Genomic DNA, 19,204 nt, shown 5'->3' with positions numbered 1-19,204 from the left:
CTGCCTATCGAATTTTTTTTAAATAAGGTATTTGTTTTCTGCTGCTACAGAAATTACTCTCAAGTTTCTGATCGTTTTGTTCGGTTTTTTGTCCACCATGTTTGAGCTGGAGTTTAATCTTTGGTCCTTCTGAGAAATTTTTGTTCGTGACAAAAACGTATTTATTTTGGTTGAAAGTTTATTGGGCCTAGTTAAAATTTGTATTGTAGAGCTGCTCTATCATCTACTCACACAATGTTTAAAACAACTCTCTTCAAATTTTCCAGCGTACTGGTATGATTATTGTGGAAATTGTTTATGCTGTTTTTCAAAAGACCCAACTTTTGTGCTTCTGTAGATAAATTAAAGGCTTATCTATTATTTTAGTCCCTATAGTTATAGGTAGGTTTCAATATTTCACTTTGGTCCTTGTAAGAACGAATTAGCAAATTAAAAAAAAAAACTAAGAGAGAGAATATGAGCATTCCTTTCCAAGATCAGAATAAATCTCAACATATTAATGACAATTACTGCATTTGGAAAAGTATAATTCCCTATCAACAATGTCACAAAATCGTGGGACTAGGGTTTGAGTTGTGCAGTACAACGCAGGTGCTGATAGGAAAAAAAGGGTACAACACGGGTGCTGTGCGGCAATTTTGGGCATGATAAAATTGGAAATGTTCAATTACGTAAGCTTGTTGAGTAGGTTGCTCATGCAAAAATTCAGTCTGATCGAATACTGGAAACTATGTGGTCGGACCACATACATATCGAAAAAAACTAAACTGCTAAAATAACTTTCAACGTAATTGTAAGATGAATACGCTTCGATTATAGTATTCGATCATTCCGAATTTTTCCAGGCTTGACCTACTTGACAAGCTTAAAAGGCGAATGTTTCCGATTTCATCACCTGATGCCATCCTGCACACTTCTTATTATAAGCTGGAATCCAGAACTACTGAGGAAGGTGCTTCACCCCATGTTTCCTAGTGAAGCGCTTCGGCATTTCAGCCTTCCATATTGATGATATCTCAGCCACGGCTTCGCCAACGGTCAAATATAATCCACTCGACCCAAACGACTCCAAGGCGTTTGACCGATGCAGCTTTTCCATCACATTTCCCCCGAGATTTGCCAGCACAAACTGTATAAAAACAGGAGAAAAAAATGACCATCAAAACTCGATTGGGATTCTGAAAATGACATATGAGGTATATCTAAGTAGGTTAAGGGATTTCGCTTTACCTGCAGTGATCTTTTCTCCAGCGTTTCTCTTAGTTCACACAATGTTTGGATTCCGGTTGTGTCTATTGCTGTGACAGCTGGGGAAGGAAATTGGTAGAAATTTAGAAACTAACAATGCAAGAAACCGTCACTAGTGCAGAAGTCATCTGATATCATATGGTCTACCCAAGCTTTTAAATTGCGGTATCGGAAAACGTAACAGTATTGATGATACGTCCAATACGATACGTAACGACCTTTATTTAGTACCCAATTCATAAGCTCTCCTATAGGACAAATATACTGAGATATTGATTGTAGCCATATGTGAGTCTTGACAATGCACTTACCAGTCATATCCAAAATGATGCATTTCATTGGATTTCCTCCATTCGATTCTATGTTCTCTTTCTCCTCGCGAACCAATCTCAGTATTCTGCGCCATGATCACATCATGGAAAATTGTGATGTTTGTTCCATTTCTTCAAATACCATGTACTATTTAAGTTAGATCCTCTGTAACTTGAACGAGTCCGAAAATTATGACTAACCTCTCTTGTAGGTATGTGGAATTTGCAAACCAGAAAGGGGACTCCACCGCGATTATGAGAAATGAGGGAACTCTTAAAGCCTCTCTGTATCTACTAAGACTTTGGTATATCTGAGTTCCCGGAATATTTCCCAGAACCACAGTATTTGGCCTAGTAACATGAAGGAGAATCTTGAAAACCGAAACGCCAACCTAAAATCGCAAGCGCATTGTCAGAGACTCGTCAGCTAAAAAATTTGCGAGCGTCTACAAGTCAAATAACCAAATGAAAACTTACAGCAATCCCAAGGCCTATGGGGAAGGAAATGAAAAGAACGCCGAGAAAGGAACACAAGAAAGCCAAGAAATCAAGCTTGTCAACTTTCCACAACCGAAACGCAGCTTGATAATCTATTAGCCCAACAACGGCACTAATGATGATCACGGCCAAAATGAAGTTGGGGGTATAAGCCAACAGTGGCATTAGAAACAGGAGAGTCACGAGCACGGTTAACGACATTATCACGTTCGAAACCACGGTTTTCGCTCCAGCATTGTAGTTCACAGCTGATCGGGAAAACGATCCTGCAGGATTAGCATAATGGAAAATCAATCAAGAAGTAGTTTCGTGTCTGAAAACGTAAGCTAAATTATAAGGAGATCATCACCTGTGGTGATGTAGCAAGAAGAGCAGGAACCAGCCATGTTCATAAGACCAATAGCCATCATTTCTTTGTTACCGTCAACTTGATAGTTTTTTAGAGCAGCAAATGTCCTTCCCACAGCGATTCCTTCCTTCAACACAGCAACGAGTCATTTTAGCATTATTTCGACTTGTGTTGGTCTTTTTACTGTAACGCTGCATTTGATCAGAATGAAGTACTAGAGCAAGTCCACACGTTGCTATATTGGCTGGCAAAGTTATAATTAAACATAACTTCTTAGCAAAATCGAAGTCCACACCTGTTTGTTATTTTTTTGCTCTTTGGTGCCAAATTTGACGGCAACTTTGCTTTGCCAAATTTGTCATCAACTAAGCCAATGTATATGCATCGAAGAAATGACATGGGTTTATTGGGTTTGAAATTGCACCGAAATGACACCAAACCGGTGCAACAACATTGTTGTTATTTGACTTTGCGATACACTTGCACGCCAAAAGTAGGTGGACTTGCTCTTAGAGAAATTGATGGTATTTTGGATGACTTACTGTAAGAGAGAGTACTCCAGTTACTATGCCAGTTTTGAGAGCAACACCCAAATAAGTGCCATGGAAATACAGCATGTTTAATGAAGTTGGATTAAGACCCTTTGGTAAATGCCCAATCTGTACATCAAAAGTTGCATTTTGAAAACACAGTAATAGAGAGAGAGAGAGAGAGAGAGAGAGAGAGAGAGAGAGAGAGAGAGAGAGAGAATTAACCATGAGGCGTTGCGAAACAATCATATCTTACAGTTGGAATTCCATGGACATTGGATCTGAAGAGGTAGACAATAAGCGTGGAGAAAATAACCGAGGTTAAAGGGGCAGCAGCTGAAACCCAGAAAAGCTCCGGCTTCCTCCTGCTCTGTGCGTATTAACCAAATACAGTACTTCAAAAAATCCGAACTAAGATGGTTTAAGGAACTGTCTAGTTATTTTAGATTATATAGTGGTCCTGGAGCACCACCACAGCAATGTGTGAAGCACCACGTGGCGGTGCTCCAGGAGCACATAACAAAAAACTTCGTTATTAGGCATACTCACTATTTCTCTTGCTGTCAGCAAATATAACAGGAAACCGAATCCTATTGCAAATGTTTGCCACGACCACTGCACAAACGAGATGTAGGGATGTCAGTACAACCAGAAATCTCTGTGTGTGCGCGCGCAATATATATCAGAGAGAAAATCAGGGCATGTCTCTCCAAGCAGAGGATAAAACTGAGGAAATACTTGTCATATACCTCATTTTTATATTTTTCTTTCGGCTCACAAAAAAGAAATTTCCAAATAAAGGTAACATTAAATTTTTTTTTTCCCCATTAGGGACCTTTGCAAATCTTTGTCAATCAGGGAAATACTTGTTATATACCTCATTTCTGTGGGTGAAAACAGAGGATAAAACTGGGACTATTTGCATCTGGTTACTAAAGTGAACAATCCCAAGCAGTCCTTTAAGTTGTTGCAAAGACACTATGACTGCTGAACCAGCCATGAACCCAACAAGAGTAGCCTTTGACAGGAAATCAATAAGGAATCCTAACCTGTAAAATCACCCGATTTGGAATTAGGGCGATTTGGGAGCATTCAAAATTGTAGGGTCAGATTGCTTGTAACTATACAATGAGTATAGTCCACGTGTACAATAAATAAATAAATAAATATTCCATCCGTCCCAAATGAATGGGGACACAGACACGGCAAAAATAAATAAATAAATAAATATTCCATCCGTCTCAATTTACTCGTCATTTTTTGGAGTTCGTATCACTTTTCAATTAATTATATCTTGTAATTTATAATGTTTTAGGTGATTTCGAAAATATTGAATTATAGAACAAATCGAGATCTATCAAACAAGATCCATATTGGATAGAAAATTCATTACGACTTTAAAGGTATAACTAGTTTTTTAATCCAATTAGAATAGAACCGGGACAAGTAAATTGGGACGGAGGGAGTAATATCCTGTTTTCATCTGTTTGATTGCTTTCCATTCGTGATTGGACTAATTTTTTTCTTGAACGGATTCGTGATTGGACTAATATATATTTTTTGAACGGATTCGTGATCGGGCTGCTTGTCTTGATTGGTCGTTGATTATTGAAAGAGGTTACATGTAGCGAATCGTATAACATATGCGATCTTGGACTTTTCAACGTCAAATCATATACAACATTACTTTCGATACAATGATTTTTTGAAATCGTAGTACACATGCGCGTGCAATCTATCCCTTGGTTCATAACAAAACCCATTTGACTCTTTGAAATCGAAAGCGATGCTTGATAACCATTTGAAATGATAATGAGAATCTCTTCTTTCGTTATCATTCGTTTCCTGATCCAAAATCCGATTATGAAGTCAGTTCTTTGCAATATTGGTAGTAGAAACCGTTTTTATGTACGATAAACAAATGGTTGAAGAGATATCATGATGTATGAATGTATCACACAAACGTATGGATTGGTTTGTAGATAACCTTTGATTGTTCCCTTTACGGTTGCTTCGATAAAGAAGTTTTGCAAAGTTGAATTCTATCGCGCAACCATTGGATATAGAGATTGCGGATTTTTTTGATTATATGAGAACTTTTGGCTAAAAATGCAAAAATGCAAGAAGCCGGATATCTAGCTTTAAATTCTTGTAACGATGCATGCTTCATAATTTTATCTCGTTGAATGCTGATAATTTTTGAGTTTTAAAGTTGACCCATCTCTTTTTGTTATTTTGTTCGAGAAATGCAAAAAAAAAAAAAAAACTCTTCTTCAAAGTTCTGTGTGCCCCAGAAAAATCAAGACCGGCTCCGACAGGAGCGAATACCTTAGTAGGCCCAAAGAGGCTTGAAATACACCAGCAAAGAAAGTGGCAGTAAAAGCCAACTGGAGATAGAGAGTTGGTTGATCAGAGGGTGAAACATAGCCACCAAGCATGGTGGCCAAGACCAAAGATGCTATTGAATTTGGACCAACTACAAGGTGTCTCGAGCTCCCCAGAGCAGAGTATATCAATGGTGGCACAAAACTAGAATCTGCATTGAAACAAAAAAAAAAACCAATTCATATAACGAGAAAAGCACTTCAATCAAAGAAAAAAAACCAACCCAATGGACTACAATTAAAGAAGAAGGATAAAGCTCAAAGGGCTGGTTTGGTGGTCTTGGACTAGAACTTAGGGGTTTAATTCCACGTAAGGTCTCGAGTTCGGTTCTGATTGCTAGCAACTCTTGACCTCACCTCACCTCCACGCATAAGCATGTAAAAAGATTGTTGGAGAGGCTGTAGGAATTAATTCAAGATGCTTGCAAACTGGTCCGGGACACCCTGTATTAAAAAAAAAAAAAGAGAGAGAAGAAGTGGAATAATAGTTTGCTTTTGATACTCACATAGTCCAATTATAGGAGGCAAATCCGCAAGCTTTGCATAACTTATTCCCTGCTTCGTGAATGTACATGAGGAGATCAGTAAAAAAACTAATTACTCTAAATTTTCGAATCTGCAAATAATTTCGGAAGGATCAAATTCTTTAGAGAAAAGTTAGACAAAATTCCTTTTTGGTTTTTGGTTGTTTCTGAAATCAGCTTTGTAAGTATTTCTCACAAAAAAACATTTGTTTCTTTAAATTTTCCCAAGTTTAAACTATTTACCAAATCAACTTAAAATACAGAAATGATATTGGTACCGACGGGGTCGGTACTAAAATCGTAGGGACGGCCGCGCCAGGCCATCTCCGGCCACCGGACGGCCGATCCGAGCTGTCCAAAAATTCTATAAAAAAAAAAATGAGGGGGCCTTCGCGGGAATCAACGGCATCCGAAGTGTGTAAGGTGCTTGATCCGAACACCATTTTTTCGTGTATATATGTTGTGTATACCGTTGATTCCCGCGTAGGCCCCCTCGTTTTTTTTTTATAGAATTTTTGGACGGCTCGGATCAGCCGTCCGGTAGCCGGAGATGGCCCGGCGCGGCCGTCCCTACGATTTCGGTACCGACCCCGTCGGTACCTGTAGCATCACTCCTTAAAATACCTCTCAACCTTGGACCTTAATGTCTAATAAACACCCAAGCTTTGATAAATTTCAATTAGACACTTAAAATTGTTGAGCATAATTCAATTAGACTCACTCCATTGTCTCAATTCATCAAATTACTAATGGAAATTACTCTCTCTCTCTCTCTGTTAAGCAAAATCTTTATGCGGAAGCTTTGGAATGGAGGGCTGCACTGGAGTAATTTGCTGGCCTTTTGATTGGGAGGATTATGGTCGAGGGGGATTCACAACAATTAGTTCAATCGAATATTGAGTAGCCGTGCGACAATGCGACTTGCCCAGCAGGGGTTAATGTGATTATTGAAGATATCAGAAGGGCAGCAGATCAGTTTATGAGCTGCGATTTTCTTTCTGTCCAAACTCCAAAGGGTGGCGAATGCGGTAGCATCGGACAAGCTTGGTACTTCCGCGTTGCTAGGGTCTGGGATTCAGACTTGGGAAACTCGACCTCCTTGATTGGTTATTGTCACCTTTAGGAAGGATAGGATAGCCATCTCTTTTAATGTATTTTGGTTTTGTATCTCATCAATAAAACTTTTAACGATTTTGGAAAAAAAAAAAAAAAAAGATCGAAGAAGCGAAATCCTTGTGCACCTTCACAAATCAATCTCTCTCCGTTAGTTTATTCCTCTTGCGCTCTCTCAAGTCTCATCTCTAGAACAAAGATTCGGAAAACAGTTAAGAGCATCCGGCCAGTCATCTCGTGGTGGCGATGAAGAGTACGAATCTCAGCTTTCGCTCACCAGCCTCACCTAGATCTCCAACCGACCACCTCCACAACCGTCTCCACCGCCACACTACCACCACCCCAACTCAAAATAATTTTCGGAAGAAGAGTTTTGGCCAGAAACGAATGGAGCTAGCGCTAAGTTCAAATCCGGCCGACTAATAGACAAATGAAATGCATGTAAGCATGTGATATCACATATAAAAAAACATACATGCATATACATATGTAAGGCGGTTCCGGAGACACATATTTGTGCGCGTGTGGGCGGGGGTGTGTGAGTCTGAAGGCTGTCATGGTTGGTATTCTTACTTGTGGGATTGCAAGGCTGGCAATGGTGAGACCAGAAAAGACATCGGACCTGAGAAGTTTGAGACTGTAATCGGGGCCCCACTGGAAAACAGGGAAGATAAACTGAAGACCCAGATACAATTTCTTGAGCCATGTTTGGTTCTTGAATCTGTGGAACGGATCATCCGGGAAGAAAATCTCGGACGTGCTGCGTCTCACTTTCTGAAGAGTCGTCTCGGGTGGCGGCAAGCAGACTCTGTGCACTTCCAGTTTGGGCATTTCTTCAGAACTCCATGTTGTAACTATTGTATCATGGCTAGCGTTCTGAGACCATTTCTCCACAATCACCCGAGAGAGAGAGAGAGAGAGAGAGAGAGAGAGAGAGAGAGAGAGAGAGAGAGAGAGAGAGAGGCCTCCAGTTTTTGGAATTTGGATAGGCAAACGTTATATACAACGAAAAATTATTAGGTGGCCTTGATACGAGCCTAACGGCACTTAGATACTAGGTGTAAAGGGTTTAGAAGTTCAACTCATCAAATCGTTAATTTAACTATTTTAATAATGCTACTAACTTTTGCCGAGCCCAAAAAAAATTGGGTGGTCTTGGGGCACTGTCACATGATGACCTAACACTCTTATCCACTACACATTTTTGTGAAGCTCAGTGTCTAGTGTACGGATCACATAAAAACATGTGATAGATATGAGTGTTGGGGTAGTACATAACGGTGCCCATACACTAGATAATTACTCTCACACAGCAGAAGAGCTTGGGAAAATATTACTACTATTAGATCATAAAAATTAATAGTCAAACCTAGATTTTTCATGTCATTTCAAAAAAAAAAAACCTAGATTTTTCATTTTAACTCCAATTCCATATATAGAATCTGAGTGACGAAATGACCGGATTGCCATTTTGACTCTCTTTCAACATAGTAATCATTATTCTCTCTCATCCTTGATCCCCTTTTAAGACAACAGGTAAGGAAGGAGTTTAGAATCTCTTGACCAATCTTTTTTTTTTATTTTTTATAATAATGATTTGTTATCCGCCAATTTTTTCTGAAGACTATATAGTCTCCGCGTATCATCGATCGTAATCACGACTGATTGAGATAATTTTTTTGATTGGTTAGTCAATAGAATTATTTTCAAACCAATTTAGAATATAAAATAAATTAATTCAAGTATGCCAACAAATTAGATTAATTCAACCCTGTCCAGTTGGCGCATCCAGAGCTTTCCTCACGGGAAATCTCCCCATAATATTCTTCTATTTCCTTTTTTTTTTTCAAAAGTAATTGACTCAAATTTGCAATTTTTAAAAAAGTGCAACACAAATTACTGAAAATGATTAATCTGTAACGCCCCAAAAATTCGGAGACATTAAAAATAATAATGAAAAGATTATTTCCACAAAAGAAATTCAAAGATTTACTGCGTCACCATTTCAAAAGCAAATGTCATTATTTTACAACCGTTTCGAATAAATCAAAATATTACAATATCCAAATAAACTTAGAAGCTTCCAAAATAAAGTAGACTTAAATTAATCAGAGCGACTATGCGCACGGAAACCAAGGTTTTCAGCTTCTTTCTCATTAGGATTTAACTCGATCGAATCGTACGACACTTCTGTTCCATCTTCGGTACCTGGCGTTCGAGTTACCAGGGCAACATAGTACCGTGAGCGATGACGCTCAGTAGCCAAAACCCACCCGAACCCATAACTTACAAGCAATAAGAAAATATAATTGAAGTGCATTAATTGACATAGCATAAAAAGAGAACAATTAATCATTTTATTACTATTCTTCAACCTAAGTGAAATCTCGAATCTTATCCACAGATCCGTTCCTACCCATAACCTCCAGCGTAAGGCACTGATGTGATCCGACTCCACTTTTCCAGATCCGGATGAAAAATACCTAAGTTATATACCCGGTATCCCATCCGCGACCATAAGTTCGGATAAAACTTCCCGGGTGCGCACGCGAGCATACTCTGTCCCGGTTTGTGACACAAGCACAATACCACCCTTATGTCCCGTCCCAAACATCCGAGAGCCGATCATCACCATGCCGTACCCAGGGTTCGTAAATCCATACTTTCAACAAATCACCACCAATCATTCATCAATAATACAACACCACGGGTTCCAAACCAGGATTGCCTGGAATCCAAAATCACATCCTCTCACATTATCCATTAAACCTACTTTCACGTCTAATATGTTAAATCCGTACATCGCAACCAACCGCGGGAACCTATTTGTCCAATCTAACAGTACAACAACATTTCACAAGTTCAACATTATCACGATACAGGCTAACATGTTAATAATGTTTAATCGAGCGATAAAATTTATTTCGCAATAGAACTAATCATGCCATAAAAATAATCATGCGATGCCACTAATAATGCCATAAAAATAATCCTGTGATACATCTAATATTGCCATAAAAATAATCAATCAATAAAATTAATCTTGCGAGAAAAATAAATTAAGCGGTTCCTGTATTTTCTCTTTTCTTTATCAAAACTAAAGTCTACGTTTATTCTTAATCGTCATGGAGTATTGTCAGTACTAAAATAATTCATGATCGCAATAAAAACTAGGATTTAACCAAAACTAATTAACTTTGGGGCTTATAATTTTAGATTCCAATACACTAGGGTTAGATTTACAAGCTAAACAAACTTGAGGGATCAAACTGTAATTTTTCTAAAACTAATTTAACATTTCGATTTTCCAGTGACTGTTTTCAACGGAAAACAGTGGGCTCCCGCCGGACTTCAACCGGCGTCGTCGGATTCAATTAATATCATACCGTAACACTAAAATCATAATAGAAACATGACATATACTTAGGGAGGTGAGTTCCGAACTACCTCTCGTCCGGCGAAATGGGTTTCGGAGTGATTCGGTGGCGGGTCGGAGTGGTGGCGGAGGTCGGTCGGATGGCGATGCTGAACACGGCAGGAGGTGATGGTGTCCAGTGGAACTGCAGGAGGTTTGGGGAATGGAGCTACGGCAGTGAGGTGAGCTTCGGGTGGTGCCGGCTGGTTCTTCTTCAGCTTCTCCTCTCTCTCTCTCTCTCTCAGCCGAAGGGTGCTGGAAGACAGAAAAGAAAAATGGAAAAGGGGGGCATAAGAGTGGGTTGCATGGGGTAATGACCCATGGGTACTTATGTGTTGTCCAAATATGAGGGAATTAGGGAGTAAAATGGGGGAATTTGTCTCCCTTCTCTGCCGAAAATGAAATGGGAAAAAAGGCTGGGTTTGGTCCGGGATAACACACGCACACACTAGAAAAATCTCGTCTGATACGCGCGCACATGATCGATTATAGAAATAAAATTAGCGTGACGACATAAATAATTTTTCGCATTAAATAAATTAACAAAAATAGTATTTTTATTTTGATAATAATAATTATTATTTATTAAAAATACCGGGTCTTTACATAATCAATTAAAAAATTTAAGATATCATCATCTTGAAAACCTTTTTTTTTTCAAAAAAGTTTGTATGTTGGAAACTAATTCTACTCAAAAAAGTGAATTTCCATTATTTCACTAAAGTACATAAAAGAAATGCATAAGTCGTTTATGTCGCCTAGAAAAATCTAAAATGTTTTTTTTTCTTCTAATAAACTATTTCAAAATGCATCCAAGTATTTTCAAACTCGCCAATATATACCAGATATTAAGTCGTTTCAATATCTATTAGAAAATTAATATCCAATGATGACATTCGTACTTTATCAAATCCTTCAGGCATTTTTAAGGTGTTCCAGCTATTTTTGAAATGTGTCCTAAGCAATTTATTCTTATAATTTGATCATCTTTTAAATTTTCCTGCTCACCTTGAGGAGATCGAGGAACATGAAAGATGAATTAAAGTGGTTTAAAAAGAAAAATATAAGGAAATTTCTCATCATTTAATTTCTTTCCAAAACAGGGCCCTGATTTGTTTTTAATTAATTCTTCTAGCTGAAACGAACTGAATTTGTTTTTGGAAGAAAGTTTTCTAACTAAATACTAAGGCTCCGTTCCGGAAACCTTCTTAAAAATTAAGTACTTATTTTGTCACTTCTTATTAAAAAATAAGAAGGGTCATTCCACAAAACCCAAATAAAAAGTTTCTTTCACATTTTCAAACTCAAAAATAATGTAAATAAAAAAAAAATTCAATTTTTTTTGCACCGTATTAAAGATTTCAATGAGATCTATCAAATAAGATCCATAGTGATAGAAAAATTATTTGCGTAAACACATGATTTTTGAGCTTGAAGTTGCCTTATACAAAAAATAAGACTGTTGCTATGATAATGGGCGACGGCGGAGGGAAATCGTACCGACGGCTGCGCCGGGCCGTCTACGGCCACCGGACGGCCGATCCAAGCCGTCCAAAAATTCTAAAAAAAAAAATCGAGGGGGCCAACGCGGGAATCAACGGCATCCGAGGTGTGTAGGGTGCTTGATCCGAGCACCCCTTTTTCGTGTATATATGATCACCCCCTCGGTTTTTTTTAAAGAATTTTTGAACGGCTTGGATAGGCAGTCCGGTGGCTGGAGACGGCCCGGCGCGGCCATCGGTACGATTTCCCTCCCCGGCGCCTACTGGTACCTATATAAATTCTTCAAAAATAAGCACCTCCTCCTTATCTTTGTGGAACGAGCCTTATTATTGAACAAAAAATAAGTTTTTATTCCATTTCTGGAACGGAGCCTAAGTGCCAAAACGGCCCGCTATCTGGAAGTACATACCATTTAATTTCTTGATATGCAAATAAGAGCATCTCCGATTAACTGAGGTGGACCTTGTAACCAAGGACGAAATCAGGATTTTACCCTAGTATTAGTGAAATGTATACTAAAAAAATCTAGTGGTGGCGAGACTATATAAGTTGGGCATAATTTTTTTTTTTACATATAATAATTGCATTTTCTAAAATTCTTGTCGTAGCGATCGCCGCCACTAGACCCCCTGATCCCATCCTTGAGTTTTAACATTAATTTTTTACAGCAATTCACAATCCAACCGATCTGTCTTCTGTCATGTCAAAGCTGATGTGGATTTAAAGGGAGGTCCAAGCATGCCAATTTTAATTGACAGCAACCTGGCTACTCGCACCGTTTGGATTTTCAATCTATCTTCTATCATACGATCTCTTTTAAATGATAGTCCACCACAAAAAGACATACGTACAATTTTCAGACTAAAAAAATAATGGTCGCATTGAACAGGACGACCAACCTTGTGGAGACGCGTGCAGAATAGGCATATGGATGGAACATCATGGAAGGAGTCGACAAGTACCTACAGGCTGGTTGAGGATCAAATCGAATGGTGTGGGATTTGGCGGATCCGACCGTACATCTCGATATGAAAATTCGAGCTCCTATAAATTTGAACTGTCCATTGTTCAGATGAATATCCGAATCGTCCATTGCCGAAATGTACGGCTGGATCGGCCGCAGGGCGCACTACACATATAGTGCGGGGGTGCACTACAGCACCCCCGGATCTGGATTTGTTGGGTATGCAGACAACCTTCAGCAACGCTGCAGCCCAAGGGTGTGATTTTAGGAGCAAACGAACTGCAGCAAAAACGGTATTTCGTAATTCGGAAAGGGCATTTTAGGCCATTGGCCTTACCTATTTATGACGCAGTTAGCTTGTAATTAGGGTTAAGAGTTTTAAGAGAAAATAGAGAGGGAGGCGAGAGAAAACTCTTCTCAGAGAGAAGACTTGTACTCCATATAGTGGATAGTGTGGTTTCTTTTGTTTTTTCTCGCGTTGAGGTTTTTCATGTAAATCTGTTTGTTCTTTCTTTTTTGTTCATCACGCACTGTTTCGTTTGCCGTTCGATCTTGAGGGTGACTATAGTTTCCAAGATCCGTAGGGGGCGTTGCGGGTTGAACATGCAGTTCGATTCCTAACAGGATTCTGGCCAAATGTCACAGGAGCAAAAGTTGGTCGGACGTTCGCAAAGAGAACTTTGAATTCCATTGGTCTGTTCACTCCCCAATTATCTGAATTCCATCACTGCACCAATTTATCTGGTTTCTAAAGTCATTGAGGTACTATATGGTATATCATGTCTGAGTTTTTGTCTATTCTTCTCGATACTGAACTACTGGAAACAATTTGGTACACTGCGTTCGACAACGAAAGAGACGAGACCAAGAGAGATTGCGAGTATAGTTTTACCCAATGTACAAGGCTGCAGCTTATCGCAAATTCGCAACCGAATCGGAGAAGGCTATGCCTATGAGAGTGGTATGAAGTAAACAACTCCAAGGCTTATGTCATTATCGGGTAAACTTGGTTTCAAAACCTCTTCTTAGAAGAGCCTAGCACTGTGTGATTCCCAAAATGAATTGGAAATTAATAGTAGTAAGTAATCTTCTTGTACTTAAAAACTTCTCTCAAACAAGAAAAGCAAAAAAAAGGCCGAAAATCCTCTCGTTGGAACTAACTCGAGCCTAGACTACAAATGAATGAAAGTGCTGATTCCATCTTTGAACCACTTTGAGATTTCATGGCTCAGCCTTCCATGGTGATGATATGTCAGCCACAGCTTCACCAACTGACAAATATAGTCCATTCAACCCGAATGACTCCAAGGCGTTCGACTGATGCAGCTTTTCCATCACATTGCCAACAGGATTTGCCAACACAAACTGGGAAACAAAGAACAGACATGACTTAGAATTTTAGAAAACTGATCGAAATTTAAGGGTCTAATTGATTGGTTGTGAGAGTCGCTTGCCTGGAGTGATCTTTTCTCCAACATCTTTCTAAGTTCACATATGGTGTCAATGCCACTCGTGTCGATTGCTGTAACAGCTGGGAGAAGGAAATGGTAGAAAGTCAAAAACTAGAAATTTTAGACACCATAACAAATGCATTTAGGTAGTTTTTTCACAAGTTCAACCAAAACTTGTTTAATAGTAATTTGATAGAATGAGGATAATGAATACATAAGATATCGCGTAGTACACATTTACAGAGAAATTTTAGCAAAAAGTTTTTGCAATGCACATACCAGTCATATCCAAAATGATGCATTTCATCGTACTTTCTTTGTTCGATTCTATGCGCTCTTCTTCCTCGCGAACCCATCTTAGTATTCTGCAACAAGATACTGCAACAATTAGATCAGAGTAATTGCATTTGGAATACAAAGAGACTTGGTCTTTGCGTAGATGTATAAATTGCAGAAGTCTGATACACTTACTAACCTTTCTTGGAGGTATGTGGAATTTGCAAAGAAGAAAGGGGACTCAACCGCGACAATGAGAAAGGAGGGAACTCTTAAAGCTTCTCTGTATCTACCAATGTTTTGATATATCTGAGTTCCGGGAATGTTTCCCAAAACCATTGTATTTGGCCGGGTAACATGGAGGAGAATCTTGAAAACCGAAACTCCAACCTAAAATCGTACCCAAATTGTCAGTTAAGAATTTTGGAATTTTGGATTTTGACATAGCCAAATGAAGTAATTAATCTAGCCATGCATTTGGAGAGAAGAACTTACAGCAATTGCTAGGCCTAAGGGGACCGAAATGAAGAGAACACCGAGAAAGGAACATATGCAAGCCAAGAAATCGAGCTTGTCAACTTTCCACAAGCGAAATACAGCTTGATAATCGATCAGTCCAATCACAGCGGTTATGATAATGGCGGCCAAGATGAAATTTGGAGTGTAAGTGAACAGCGGCATGAGGAACAAAAGAGTTACAAGCACTGCTGATGACATTACAATGTTTGAAACGATTGTTTGCGCCCCAGCATTGTAATTCACAGCTGATCGAGAAAATGATCCTGTAAAAGATTAGTCGAAAGGTAATTAAAAATTAGCTTAATTGATTTCTATGTGAGATAACTGTATAGATCAGACTAGGGTAATTGACAAAGAGATAATCACCAGTAGTGATATAGCACGAGGAGCAAGAACCAGCCATGTTCATAAGACCAATAGCCATCATTTCTTTGTTACCATCAACTTGGTAATTTTTCAAAGCAGCAAATGTCCTTCCAACAGCAATTCCTTCCTTTTAACACAAGAAAAATAGTGTTGATAATGTTAGCCTTTTTTGCTTTTTACAGCTGTTTTGCTTCATTTGATCACATAATTTGAGATAATGATAGTTTCTGGAAAAACTTACTGTAAGAGCGAGTATTCCGGTTACGATGCCAGTTTTGAGTGCAACCCCCAAATAAGTGCCTTGAAAATACAGCATGTTTGATGAAGGTGGATTCAGACCCTTTGGCAAGTGCCCAATCTGCCACAAAGAATTGCAGTTTGAGAACACAGCAGTGATACCGTTCCAATGGATTGCAACTACATTGTAATGGGAAAAGGTGTATTTCTGTGAGTTTGTTATCTTGCCAGCTACACTTTTCTGTTCTTTTGTTGCGTCATTTTTTCGTATAAAAAACGAGATTGATGAGCAGTACCGAAAGAGAGTTTCATGCTCTTCGAATGTTCTCTCAACGCATTGTTTTTCCTATTGTAGCAACTTCATTTCAACTCTATGACACTGAAATTTTCTTTGCCGGCTAAAAAAAAAGATGGATATCTGTATTCTTACAGTTGAAATTCCATGAGCCGTGGATCTGAGGAGGTAGACAATGAGGGTGGAAAGAATAACCGACGTCAACGGTGCAGCTGCTGAAATCCAGAAAAGCTTTGGTTTCCTCATGCTCTATATCATTCAAACAAAAACAGACTTTTAGTATATAGTAAGAAGCAAGCTGGTTCCTTTTGGTGGGGGCTTTGTAGGAAGCATACTCACTATTTGCCTTGTTGCTAACAGAAACACCAGAAAACTGATCCCCATGACAATAGTTTGCCATGACCACTGCACATATCAGATTTAGTGAAGTAAATGATCAGCAACTGTCGAACTTAAAGAAACGGTAGAAAGCAATAAGAGAAATCATTTGGGATCCGCTCTGATTAGTTGCGCTTTCCAGAATCGATTTGGCAGCATGCCTTTTTAAAACTTGTTCGGTTGACAGTTTTCGAACCTTTCAAAAGCTAAGGTCTGAAAACCGTTGGCCAAACAAGCTAGTGAAGTGAACAATTGCATCCCATTTTTTTACCTCGTTTTTGTGGCTGAAAACGGAGGATAAAACGGGGACCATTTCCATCTTGCTAGTGAAGTGAACAATCCCAAGTAGCCCTTTCAGTTGTTGCAAAGATACTATTACTGCTGCGCCGGCCATGAACCCAACAAGGGTGGCCTTTGAGAGAAAATCAATCACAAATCCTAGCCTGCAAAAAATTTTAAACCTCATTCACTAATTTCTCATGATGCCATTAGTTCATAATCTTTTGTTTTGTACAACACACAAGACTAGTTTCATAACGTTTTTGCCTCGTTTTTTCCCTTTCGTTTTACCTAAAAGAAATCTGCCATTAGTTCATAATCTTTTGTTTTGTACAACACACAAGACTAGTTTCATAACGTTTTTGCCTCGTTTTTTCCCTTTCGTTTTACCTAAAAGAAATCTAGAAACTCAAACATGTTTGATACTAACTACCATCGTATGAGTTCTATACAAATTGTTTGAAAACAAGTTTCGGGTCTGTTCTCCATCCCCGACCACCTCCAGCCACCAAACAAGTTTCGGGTCTGTTCTTCATCCCCGACCACCTCCAGCCACCAAACAAGTTTTCATATCTGCTTTTTTCAGTCAACAAAAAACTGAAATCATTGTCCTGTTTTTTTGAAAACAGAAAAATTAAAAAATTTGAACACTCAACAGATATAACCACAGGGCTTGCTCAAGTGGTAACAAGGACGAAAATAAGAACAAGTCCCCAGTACAACTCTACCAAGATCAAAATTTTTGGGGCCATGCTGGCCACAAGTGAAGGGTCGTGGTAGGGGGCTCCGGTTAACGATAGAGCCACATGACAGATGTTTCTTTTAAAAGATTAAACGTTACTGAACACAGTAAGATTACACAGTTAAAATTGTTCAGAGACGAATAATATACCTTAGTAGGCCCAAAGAGGCTTGAAAAACACCAGCAAAGAAAGTAGCAGTGAAAGCCAGCTGAAGATAGAGAATCGGTTGGTCGGCATACGAAACAGTTTCACTAAGCATGGTGCCCATGACAAGAGATGCTATGGAGACTGGACCAACTCCTATGTGTCTCGAACTCCCGAGGACAGAGTATATCAATGGAGGCACGAAACTTGAATCTGCATAGAAAACCCAATTCAAATAAAAACCACCTCAATCAAAAGAAATCTACCATATAAACTAGTTCTAGTAAATTACTGAAACTAAGAAGAAAAAAACAGAGTAGTTACTGGTTTTGATACTTACATAGCCCAATTATAGGCGGCAGATTCGCAAGCTTTGCATAACTTATCCCCTGCAATATGAAATCTACGTGGTATCAGTAAAAAGGGACTACAGTATTACTCTCAAAAATCTGCAATTATTTGAGACATTTTCGCATCGTACTTTCTCCGAAACTGTTTTTGAAATAATGCTAATCATTTGAGAATTTACTCGTTTTTGACAAATACGGTTTTCAAGAATTTTGGAGAACTTATTTCGTCAAAAACCAGTTCTGTTTCAAAAATATTTCTAAAGTAAGTTTTGCGAACCAGCAAGTAAACAAATAAGTTAAGAGTCCTACAAAACGGATTCTGCAACCAAACAAGATAGATCAAACCCAACAACTTGAAAAGCAACGTATAACTTCGAATGGAATTCACGCGTACGCGTAGATTGACATATTTATATATGCATACATATATGTGTATGTATGTATTTGTGTATATGACCTGTGGGATGGCGAGGCTGGCAATGGTGAGACCAGAAATGACATCAGACCTCAGGAGTTTGAGACTGTAATTAGGCCCCCACTGGAAGACGGGGAAGAAAAACTGCAGACCCAGAAGGAATTTCTTGAGCCACGTTTGGTTCTTGAATCTGTGGAGTGGATCATCCGGGAAGAAAATCTCGGACAGCCTGTGTCTGAGTTTCTGGAGAGTGGTTTTGTGGGGTGGCAGACAGACTTTGTGCACTCCCAAATTTGGCATTGCTTCTGTACTACTGCAAATTGTAACCGTTGTTTCATGGTGGTTTGTAGCGTCTGAGAAGTGTTCTACCCTGTTTGAGTTTATACCCATTTCTCCAAAATCACCCCAAGTATGAGAGAGAGAGAGTGAGAAAGAGAGAGAGTGAGAGAGAGAGGCCTTCAGTTAGGAGGCAGTTGTTGGATTTGGGAAAGGAGGGGAGGCCCCTTTATATAGGGAAAGGATTGGGTGATGTTAAATCGGGCCGGGGCGGCCCGGGGCAAATGGATGTTACTGAAATTTCCTACTAAAATTTTGGTAAGTAGAGTTTAAAAACTGATTAAGGAAATCTTGAATAAGTGCTAACAAGGACCTCAGTTTTTTTTGTTTTTTTCTGTTTTTGCTTTTGAGGTGAAAATGGACCATGAAAAGAAAAACCTTAGTAAGAGCAATGTTAATTAGGAACACAACTGCATCCGGAGCCGTTTGAAATATATGTTTGGCTACACACATGGAACAATTACGGACACAGTTGTGTTCGGAAGGTTTGTTCCTAGACTTCTTCCCTCAATAAATAACTTTTTTTTTTGTCAAACGGAAATATCAATAAATGCTTACATTGACCTCTGTTTTGAA

The 19,204-nt window shown here is 38.9% G+C and overlaps 2 protein-coding genes across 2 annotated transcripts; both read right to left on the bottom strand.

Moving 5' to 3' along the window:
• Window positions 1-630: 630 nt before the first annotated feature.
• LOC131298787 (probable sulfate transporter 3.4) lies at window positions 631-7,853 on the bottom strand. The gene is made up of 13 exons (XM_058324257.1): window positions 7,531-7,853; window positions 5,827-5,875; window positions 5,265-5,472; window positions 3,814-3,985; window positions 3,486-3,551; window positions 3,193-3,306; window positions 2,949-3,065; window positions 2,407-2,533; window positions 2,037-2,323; window positions 1,761-1,951; window positions 1,560-1,645; window positions 1,231-1,307; window positions 631-1,129 (listed from the first exon to the last, which is right to left on the bottom strand). Exons 1-13 carry the CDS (start codon window positions 7,786-7,788, stop codon window positions 941-943), a joined length of 1,941 nt encoding a protein of 646 aa, XP_058180240.1. The 5' UTR covers window positions 7,789-7,853; the 3' UTR covers window positions 631-940.
• Window positions 7,854-13,803: 5,950 nt separating this feature from the next.
• On the bottom strand, window positions 13,804-18,772 carry LOC131335488 (probable sulfate transporter 3.4). The gene is made up of 13 exons (XM_058370867.1): window positions 18,335-18,772; window positions 17,868-17,916; window positions 17,533-17,740; window positions 16,633-16,804; window positions 16,323-16,388; window positions 16,119-16,232; window positions 15,693-15,809; window positions 15,452-15,578; window positions 15,062-15,348; window positions 14,766-14,956; window positions 14,570-14,655; window positions 14,294-14,370; window positions 13,804-14,204 (listed from the first exon to the last, which is right to left on the bottom strand). Exons 1-13 carry the CDS (start codon window positions 18,680-18,682, stop codon window positions 14,061-14,063), a joined length of 1,986 nt encoding a protein of 661 aa, XP_058226850.1. The 5' UTR covers window positions 18,683-18,772; the 3' UTR covers window positions 13,804-14,060.
• Between the last annotated feature and the right edge of the window lie 432 nt (window positions 18,773-19,204).

Source organism: Rhododendron vialii, chromosome 8a, assembly GCF_030253575.1.
Source record: "Rhododendron vialii isolate Sample 1 chromosome 8a, ASM3025357v1".
Lineage (NCBI taxonomy): Eukaryota > Viridiplantae > Streptophyta > Magnoliopsida > Ericales > Ericaceae > Rhododendron > Rhododendron vialii.
Note: the sequence above shows the minus strand (reverse complement) of the source record. Positions and strands in the feature narration are given on the sequence as shown.